Below are 10,878 nucleotides of genomic sequence, written 5' to 3' on the forward strand. Positions count from 1 at the left end.
TGAAGTGCAAAGAGCCCATGATTTGTCCAAGACCGTAAATCTAGTTGGTAGAATCACCATTAGGAAGCTCTGCTCCCAAGTCCACATTAGAGCCCAGAGAAGACTGGAGTATATTAAGAAGGAGTGAAAAGAGCATTGGAGTTATTTGGCCTGGAGAGAAGAACAGGAAAGAATAACTGTAATCTGTTACACACTTAAAGATAATGGCTGGATGGGCACCAAGGATCAGCAAGTTCTCCATTTGCAAAAATGCTCAAAGAGAGAGAAGATTTCATGACTCTGGATTATAGTCATTTTACAAGTCAGCTAATAATTGCCTCACATTTCTTCAGAAAAGTCCCTGGTGTTATTCTCAGGAGAAAATAGAACCAATGTTTAATACTCTTGTCAAATCTGATTAGGTATTAGGATTCTAATTTAAATGCTGACGATGTGCCAATTACCTAGAGACCGTTTAATTACTTTAGTTTTCTCTTCACCTCAGTCCGCCACAGGTAGTGTGCATCAGGAGAGTTGAAAATAGTGTTGTTCAACAACTCCTACAGACCTCAATAGGTAATTACAAATGAAGGCTGAAATGCTGGGTCCCTAAAAATAAACAAAGTGCCCATATTTGAATAAAAGACATACTTTTCTGTGGGCAAAGGTTTCCAACCTGGATGTGGGAGCTGGCTACTTCTACTTGCCAAAAATCTCTTTGAGACATTACTCTCATTCCACAGAATGTTTTTGACCTTTCCAATGTTTGCATAGGAAAAATGGTGCACAGATGTTTTCAGGAGCGGGAAGCAATTGTCTTGAGGCCCATGGTATCAGGAGTGAATCTGTCAGTCTGTGGAAGAATGAATTTTACTAAGTATGTAAAAGTGAATCTACTCTCATTTTTGAGAAGTTGGAAATAAGAGACACACCTGCAAGACACATATTATTATCAATTAATTAGCAAGTATGCACTGAGCCTCTGCTTTGAAGTAAGTGGCATGCAGAACAAGGGACCTGGAACATTTTTAGTGACACAGAAGGAAGAGAAGAGAAAAACATGTTCTAACCTCAGGACATTTATTAGAAAGTCAGGTAGAAAAGACATACCCACGGAAAGCTAGCAAACAATTCAAGATGGTGCATAGCAAGCATTATGTGAAAGGAATCAATAATCCTCTCATGAAATTAGACAGGTTAGGAGAAAGAACAGGAATCATGGAAGCCTAGATTGGGCAGCAAAATCTTTATCAAGATGATACTTATCAACTGGAATTTGAAAGGACAGGATTCAGATGTATGGAGACTCTGGGATTGGGCAGAAAGAAAGAAGGCAGGAAAGCAGTGGAGACTTTAGGAACAGACCATGGACTAGTCTATCTGTTGGGTACAATTAAAGTTGACAGCTCATTCTCTCAGAGGGCAGCAAGTAGGGGGTGATATATGCGAAACGATACTGGAAATAAATCTGATGATAACTTTTTTTTTTAATTTTTGTTTATGTTTATTCATCTTTGAAAGACAGAGACAGAGCACAAGCAGGGGTGGGATGGAGAGAGAGGGGGACAAAGATTCTGAAACAGGCTCCAGGCTCTGAGCTGTCAGCACAGAGCCCGACGTGGGGCTCGAACTCACAAACTGCGAGATCATGATCTGAGCCTAAGTTGGACGCTCAACCGACTGAGCCACCCAGGAGCCCCTGATGATAACTTTAAATGTCCGTCACGTCTAACTGTTCTAGATAAGGCTCTTTTGTTGACAAAGAACAGAAGCCACTCAGAGTAACTCAGGTGAAAAGGGAATGGGAGAATTGTAAGATTGTAACAGGAGACCTCTCGTACATTCCAAAGCAGTTCATGTGCCAGAAACCAAGGACCCTCTGTTTGACTTAGGGCCACATCATCTCAGCTTCTGCTTTTATGTCTGGCTCTTTCTTTCTCTTTCTCTCAGTCTACCTATGCTGCTCGTTCATCTTGCACACGGTTAAAATATGCCCAATCCCTTCCCTGGCATCAAAATCTTTTATTTCCAGCATCTGTTATTGACTACATGACTACATCCTCTCATTTTTTTCAGTTTAAATGCTCAAGAGAGAGGCTCTTTAGTAGCTGGACAGGCAGTTCACTGGCTGCTTTAGATTAAGTAGCCACCCCAGTCCAACCAGCCATCACTCCTAAACAAGAACTCCCCCCCCCCCCCCCCCACCGTGGTGTCTCCTGTCTAAACCAGAAGAAGAAATAGACTGATATGTTCCATGTTCTAGAAAACCATTAGACTTCCAGGGAACATTTGGTGTGTTCCAGACGCATTAGGGAAACCTCTGCTGTTTCTCTGCTTCTAAGAAGGATTTACCCAAAGCTTTCTTCTAAAAGAGCTGTGACACCCTGAAAGGAGTTGGTCCTCAATTGAATGCTGATTCCACCACCTCTAACAGTGAACTTCGGTTTGTCCCCTGTAGAATGAGGATAATAGCACCTATCTGTTGTCTGGAATGTAAGTGAGATAATGTAGATGGTATTCTCTGCTTGGCACACAGCAAGAGCTTAGTAAATGGGATTTCTTTAATTACTGTGATAATTTATGAATATTCTAAAACCGAAAATTGTGGTGCATTTTTACTTATTTAAAAAAAAATTGTTTTTAGGTTTATTTATTTATTTTGAGAGAGACAGAGACAGTGTGAATCAGAGAGGGGCAGAGAGAGAGGGAGACCGAGAATCCCAAGCAGGCTCCAGGCTCCGTGCTGCCCGCACAGAGCCCTACGCAGGGCTTGAACTCACAAAACCATGAGATCATGACCTGAGCTGAAACCAACTGAGCCACCCAGGCACCCCTTTACTTATTTTTTCCCCCTGATAATGATTTATTTTTTCTACCTGGATACAAGAACTCTTTTTATAACCTTGAAGTTTATAAATTTGCCACAGTATATCTCAGTGTGGAGCTTTCTTTTTTTTTTTTTTTAATATAATTTATTGTCAAATTGGTTAACATACAGCAAAAACAGTGTGCTCCTGGTTTTGGGGGTAGATTCCTGTGATTCATCGCTTACATACAACACCCAGTGCTCATTACAACAAGTGCCCTTCTCAATGCCCATCACCCATTTTCCCCTCTCCCCCACCCCCCATCAGCCCTCAGTTTGTTCTATGTATTTAAGAGTCTCTTATGGTTTGCCTCCCTCCCTCTCTGTAACTATTTTTTCCCCTTCCCTTCCCCCATGGTCTTCTGTTAAGTCCCTTTACTTGTTTTTTAATTGTACAAGTGAAATATGAACGTATCTGAATATTTAAAAGCAATTCCTCGACATTATAGTATTTCACTGTAAATATACTCATGGTAAATATTTTAAGGCATGTTTTTAATAAATACAGTCTTTTTAAAACCACAGAACTGCCATGCCATTATTGCACCCAGTATATTAAAAATAACTCCTTAATATCACCAGTACTAAATCTGAATGATTTTCTGATTTGATTTTCCTCAATAGTCTCAAAAATATCTTTTTATGGTTGTTTGGTTTGAATCAAAATCTAAAATGAGTCTACACTTTGCACTGAATTGATATGTATGACACATCTCAGTAGGTCTATAACCATTTTCCCTCCTTTTTTTAAAACTTTTTTCTCCCTCCTTTTTTATGCCATATATTTGTTGAAAAAAAAAAATGGAGTCATTCCTACAGAATTTTCCAATTCAGGATTGGACTGTATCTTCATGGCATCATTTAGCAGATTCTTTTATCTTCATATTTCCTGAAAACTGGTACATAGATCTAGAAGCTTATTTAGATTTAGATTCAAACTATTTTTCTGGCAAAACTATAAAAGTAATGCTTTTATACTATCTTTTATGTTTAAAAGTTATGAATTTGAAATAGCAGCTCAACAGTTCCCATGGCATTTTGTACTTAGGAGTACAAGATTCTCAAGAGGGAAGGAGGTAAGCCATTCACTCTGTTTTCTGCCTCATGCAGGAGTGAATCAGCTTCACTTCACTTGGAGTAACTTAGATTACTACTTTATCTCTAATTGATTTATTAGAGATATCTTTGGCTAGAGATGTTCATGTACCTTTAAAGATATTAATTCCTTACCTACATACTAGGAATAAAAATGTTTGAGATGAACAGTAACTAGAGAAAGTGCCAGAAGAAAATTGAACTTCCTTTGAAGTTTTTATGTTAGTGTGTTAATTGTTTACAATGAACTAATTTATGGATGGAAAAGCAAACCCAGGTACACTAAAGTGGGGCTATAGTATTGTTCTAGAATGCCGGGGATGTCCATTAAGTAAGAGCCCTCTCTTTTCTACCTGAGCTGGGAAGAGAGAGCTAGATAAAGAAATAGAGAATGATAAAAATAATTGCTTCTATGCCAGATAAAGCTGTTTGGAGATTGTGACTTAGGTCCACAGCAATAACGAACTTGCAAATACCTGATCTCCTATATTACATGTGCCATTTCCCTAGTCAGGGGCAATTAGACAACCATGGGCCTCTCTGAGCCCAGAGTACATGCCAGGTTCTTTTTCTCAAATTCACCTCTTAATAACTCACTCCCCTTTCCCTGGAGGGAGGCAGAAAGTGAATGAGGAATCAGGGTGCAGCAAAGAGTGGTAACCCAATGGGAGCTTAATCAACATGGAAGCAAGTGGAAATAAGTGTTTCCCCCATCACCGAAGTCTATCATATAATAGAGTATCAGTGGTAGAATCAGTTTTAACAGCATTTTCAGCAATGAACACCCTCACATTTAGTTGGTCCCAATTCACATCAACTTCCACACTATAGCAGCTCATGTGCTAGGTGTTGTGTTGTATGGCGAGTTGTGGCAGATATTGAGTTGCTCTGCTCAGACCTCCCTTGAACAAAAGATTCACTACTCAGCTGCAGGGACAGTAGTTATCTGATAGCCTGTGGCTGTCAGTCCCTTCAGGGTCCACTTCAGCTTTCAAGCTATGGTCATGCTCTTTGTGGACAGTTCCCACCCAGTGACTTTACCAGAGAGTAACTGAGGTCACACTCCTTTTGGGTGGCCCCAGCCCATGACTAGGCAAGGTGGTGATACAAGGGCCTGGCAATTTCTACCCAAGACAGGACTTCTCCACTGGACAATCTTTGGTACCATTAGGCTGGCATAGGGTGACCAGCTGTCACGGTTTGCTGGGACTGAGAGATTTCCTAGGATGTAGGATGTTCAGTGCTAAAGCTGGGAAATTTCCAGACAAATTAGGATGGTTGGTCACTTTCACTGGTGTAGACCTTGTCAGGTCTGCATTGGGGTCTGACAGCTACCCTCCATCTAATCTTGCTTCCTTCCCTTTTGCCTTTCACAGGTAAGACTCCCCACTAAACCTCTTATCCTTCTGGTTTCCTCTCAATGTCTGCTTCCCAGAGCATTCAGCCCAAGTCTGGGGCACATATAGCACAGACACCAGGAGGAACCTAAATACTGCAAGAGGGCAGGGGAAAGATTAATTTGACACTTACAGGGATGCTTCTGGTATAACATTTTCAGTGGGCTATTTGTTCTGCACCCTTTGAAAAAAAGAAGAGGCATGTGTAAATACTCAATGACTTCAGGTTCCCTGAACTGCACTCGAATACTCAAAATGAAGGCTTTGCCAAAAAAGGACTCAAACTCCTTGTCCCTGTGTCCTTCTTTAAACATGCCTGCTATTAATTTCTGTGAGTTAAGAAGAAAAATGAAAGGAGTTTCAGCTTTTCTGAGAAGTGTTCTTAAAATCAAGAGAGATTGTGGGTGAAGAAACAAGAACGCATCCTTCAGAGCCAGGACTAGGATAAGGAAAGCAATGTGCTCAGGGTCTAACATTTAGGGAGGCACTCACTGTCATGGTAGTATGAGTTCAGAGTCAGCACTTGCATGAACCTGAGCATGAGCGCTTCCTTAAATATTGCACCCAGTTGCCTGGCTTGCCCCATCCTTGGGGCATCCATAATAATATTAGCCAACTTACACAGAACATTCCATCTTTCCTGCCCCAGGTACAAAGCCATCGTCCGGCCGATGGATATCCAGGCCTCTCATGCTCTGATGAAGATCTGCCTCAAAGCTGCATTGATCTGGGTTATCTCCATGCTTCTGGCAATCCCGGAGGCTGTGTTTTCTGATCTACATCCCTTTCATGAGGAAAGCACCAACCAGACCTTCATTAGCTGTGCTCCGTACCCACATTCTAATGAGCTGCACCCCAAAATTCACTCCATGGCTTCCTTCCTGGTCTTCTACATCATCCCACTGTCGATTATCTCTGTCTACTACTACTTCATTGCTAAAAATCTGATCCAGAGCGCTTACAATCTGCCTGTGGAAGGGAATATACATGTCAAGAAGCAGGTGGGTGCTGAGGATTGATTCGTTTCCTCCTTAGGGATCTGATCCCTTTTGGACTCCACTGACAAGCACACCTGATTCTGCAATTAGAGGAGGTGGGTGATCTGCGGCCAGATGGTAAATGGAAACTCCTAGCCACAGAAGCCCAGGTTTTCAGGTGTTTTTTATAATCTTGTTCTCTTATTAAAGACCTAAGCTAGGGAGGTATTGAGAATCTGGAAGATTTGAAGTATGGGTTTCCTTTTGAGGAATATCTAAAGAAGTGTTGTTGGTAACAAAATAAAGTGTTGAGGCCCATAGAGATGGGACTTCTTTAAATTCCAATCACATTGTTTGGATAGGAAGAGTGTCACCACATGGGGACAAAGCAGAGGGAGCGGGAAAAAGGAGCTGGTTGAAGAAAAAGAAGTCGTTGGACTAAGATAGGCTCGCATTGATTTGGGTTCTTATCCAGACTTCATGACTTAACTCACTTACTTTCTCTGAGCCTCAGTTCCCTTACCCATGATACAGGGTGATAACCCACATATTGTAAGGCTGGAAGATTAAAAGACAGAGCATATATATGACCTAGAGTGCCCAGAATGCAGAATGCCCTCCACATGTGTTAGATTCCCTTCCCTGTCCCCCATAATCCTACAGAATTTCAGATTTGAGGTATGAATAGTAGAAACCAGGGACTCTGGCTTTACCCTCTTTGTCAGTTCTTGCTTTCTAGTCCAAATGTAGATCTTGTGGCATTTAGGATGCAAAAGCAGAAAGACTCCCCATCCATTTAAATGTACCGCTGACTCGGTGGCTTCACCCTTTAAAGTGTTGTTGTTGTTGTTGTTTTGCCTCAATTATGAGGAGAGAGTGGCAGTTCTCAGTGAAACTGTCTCCATATTTGAAAGGCCTCTCAATAGTGAACATCCATTGTACCTCTGGTTCTTTAATGAGAATGACGTTTCCCCCTGCAGTGGTACCAGAGGGTGTTGGGAGCAAACGATCCTCAGCCCACTTTGTCTAAGAACCTCCCTATATTAGTATAGCCCAGAAATAAGTTGAGACTAAAAATAATAATAATAGGAAGTAATTTTGATTTGGCCAATGAGGAAGAACAAAGCTGGCTGCTCTTTTGAGCATCAGGGGGAATAAGAAATTATTAACTGTGGAGCCCAGAAAGACATGAAGTCATATGGCCGATAAACGGCACCAGAGCTCTCTGGAGGAAAAAGAGGTCACTTACTAGAATTTCATTGAGCAATCCATTCAAGCATGTAATCAACTTTGTTTAAAGATCTGTTCTCAGTGGCACATTCTAACTATATTCTACCTCATGGATTTCTGCTTCCTGGCTTTTTCATGTCTGTGTTTCTGACTCCCCCCTCCCCACACACACCCTTTTTCCATCTGTTTCTGTTGCTTTTCTCCCATTTTATTGGATTCTCTCTTGTCCCCTTTCTCCCACTGAACCCTTTTTCTGTGGCTTTGTGAGCTCATCTATTTCCACAATTCTTTTTCCCTGTTTTTTTCTTTTCTCTGTCTGAATCTTTGTCCCTCTGCATCCATCCAACACTGTCCCTTGGTCCCTCTGGCTCTGTGTGTGACTCTCTCCTTAGATCGAATCCCGGAAGCGCCTCGCCAAGACAGTGCTGGTGTTTGTGGGCCTCTTTGCCTTCTGCTGGCTCCCCAACCACATCATCTACCTGTACCGCTCCTACCACTACTCGGAGGTGGACACCTCCATGCTCCACTTCGTCACCAGCATCTGTGCCCGCCTCCTGGCCTTCACCAACTCCTGTGTGAACCCTTTTGCCCTCTACCTGCTGAGCAAGAGTTTCAGGAAACAATTCAACACCCAGCTCCTCTGTTGCCGCCCTGGCCTGTTGACCCGCTCTCACAGCACTGGCAGAAGTACCACCTGCATGACCTCCTTCAAGAGTACCAACCCCTCTGTGGCCACCTTCAGCCTCATCAACGGAAACATCTGTCATGAAGGGTATGTTTAGGCTGATCCTTGACCCTGTCCCCCTAGGGGCCCCTAGTTGTGCTTTATGGCTAGGAAAGAACCCTCACACCTGTTGTTGTCTCTGTACCCTCCAAAGACCCTTTGGAAGGCTCATGACTGGTATAGGCAGGTTGCAGAGAGGCCCAAATGGATTGCTCTTACGTTTGAAAGGCCCGTCAAGATTTGTATTTTCCATTTCAACTTGTGAATGCTTCTTCTGATGTAGAGCAAACTTTCCGTATTTTAGAAAAGGGAACAAATAAGAAAGTATTATTTTAAGCATCAAGCCCTGATATACAGTTATGGCCAATTAAGTCACAGAAACTACATGAACAAATAGATTTATATAGCAGAAAAATTACATGTTAAATGTCCACTTTGTGAAAGACTTCACCTTGTCATTTCTTTAAGCAGAAACTAGTGCTTTAAAAATATGATTTGAGTGATTTTTCAGGAACGTTTATGATCACAAACCAAGGAACTGTTTTTTTACACTTGTAACCTGAAAGTCAGCCCTATGAAAAATTCCCATGTATGATGGACCATCCCCAAATTGATAACACTGGCAGCCAGTTTAGGACGAATCCCTGAGTGTTGATTATTTTTAAAAGATGTTACTGGGGACACAGGAGAAACACTCGACACATCATTTTAAGGCAAAAACACAGCCAGACACATAGACACGTATACAAAGATCCACATGAGGCTGTGGATTGGTATCTCGTGCTCTGAATTCTAACTCAATGGAGATTCTTTTTGTTGTTACCCATTTCAATCATCCATGGTACACTCCTACCATAGAAGAGAAATCCTTTTGGGGGAAAACTGATCTTGCTCGCAATTCATCATTTATAAGTGCATAAAGTATAGTATTTATTTTTGGTATACAAGTTTTCAGCCAAACATATTTACTTAGATTTGGCTCTTTGCTCCAGTGAAGCAGTTAGTTCATATGAAAGAAAAAAAAAAAAGATCACACCTGAGTGGAAAGAGAAACATGTTTACGTTTAACATATGCTTACCTAAAGTCTGTGAGAGGAAATGAATAAAATTTCAGTAATATATATTTCTGTTTGAATATGCATAAATAATTTGCAGGGGGCTTAGCATTAAGAATGGATTATAAAACAGCCACAGGTTCATTAACTTTCTATGTAAGAGGAGTATTTATGAAACAGCCTACGTGCAGAAAAGAACTGGACTGAAATATTTTTATTTTCCTGAGTAAAGAGACTTGACTATCCTACTTTAGAAGCCCTGAATCAAGTTTTTCTTGACTCCATGATAGGCTAATTCTGCTGGACTGCAAACACGTTAATCCACTTTCAGATAAATCCAAATTCCGCAAATGTGCCGTAATATGTATCCCTTACATCTGAAGACGATTTTCATTCCGGTTTTCTCTGTCCAAGCGAGAAAGAACCGTTGGCTCTCTTTCCCACATGGCACGTACTGAAAGATTTTCATCTCTTGTTACAAGGAAGTGCTCACCGTCTGCAGAGCTTGAGAAGTTAGGACCCAGACGGTTGTGAACATCTGTGTTTACAGTTGTATTGGCTGGAGTGAGACCTCTTCACTTCCTTCCGTGAGCCGCATGCCCTTCTGTACTGTTCCTACCTGCTCTCCTGGGAGCCCATAATGACACTGGACAGTTTGAAGAGCAAGTGTAGCAGAAAGAATGAAGATTTTTAGCCGGTCATCCCAGCTTAGTCTCTAGCTATGTAAGCTTGGCTATCAACACTTCTCTAGACTCATTTTCTCATCTCTAGAATGAGAGGACAGTGCTAAATCCCTCTCTCGCTGAAATCCTCTGAGTCCTGTCATTGCTTCCAGTTTGGTTTCTAAAGCATTTGTACAGCCAGCCTGCTCACAGGTGCCCCACTTCTGTTACCTTTGCAACAACTCGTCTGGGGAAGTCCTTCAACCAACATGCTACACTCATGTTCATGTTAGTGGAATGGAAGACTAGTCTATTGCTTTCAGGGGCTCCCTGGAATAATTCGTATGAATGGTGTCCCATTAGCTTGTTATGCTGTGGGATTAAAGCTGAAAAACACATAAGAAAACATATTGCTCAGTCTCCTCATTATACGAAGGGTACTTTCCCTACTCACCTCTGACCTCCATGCACCTGTTATCTCCAACTACTGCTCCACAACTTTACCCTTGGGTTTCTTCAAAACTCTTGAGTATAAGTGACTTCGTACCTCGTTAGGGGCTACATTGTGTAGCATTCTGGGTACTTGTGTGACTTGTTCAAGCATCTCTGAACTACCTGCCTTCAAAGACATTTTGGGAGTAGGACTCATCTTAATGTCTCCTTCAGGTAACATCATGGCATGGATTTCAGGAGACTGAAATCTAGGTCCAGCTGTGTGTCCTGAGGCAAATCCTGTCACCTCTTTGAGACTTCTAAACAGAAGGGCTGTAGAAGGCGTGTGCCAGCCAACGGCCCAGGACTGGTAAAACTAGGAATCAACGGATGGACGGACGCGAACCTGCTTATTGGGATGGACTTACCCGGGCCCTTCTCCAGGGAAGTCAACTTCTTCT

General features: G+C 41.9%; 1 protein-coding gene across 1 annotated transcript in view; it reads left to right on the plus strand.

Annotated features, from left to right (window-relative positions):
• GRPR (gastrin releasing peptide receptor) overlaps positions 1–10,391 on the plus strand; it is a 32,236-nt gene extending 21,845 nt beyond the window's left edge. The window contains exons 2-3 of the mRNA XM_043569660.1: positions 5,987–6,338; positions 7,937–10,391. Coding sequence (XP_043425595.1) covers positions 5,987–6,338; positions 7,937–8,326 — 742 coding nt within the window. The 3' untranslated portion in view covers positions 8,327–10,391. The remainder of the gene's footprint in view (positions 1–5,986; positions 6,339–7,936) is intronic.
• The last annotated feature ends 487 nt before the right edge of the window (positions 10,392–10,878 follow it).

The sequence above is a fragment of the Prionailurus bengalensis genome, chromosome X (genome assembly GCF_016509475.1).
Source record: "Prionailurus bengalensis isolate Pbe53 chromosome X, Fcat_Pben_1.1_paternal_pri, whole genome shotgun sequence".
Taxonomy (NCBI): Eukaryota; Metazoa; Chordata; class Mammalia; order Carnivora; family Felidae; genus Prionailurus; species Prionailurus bengalensis.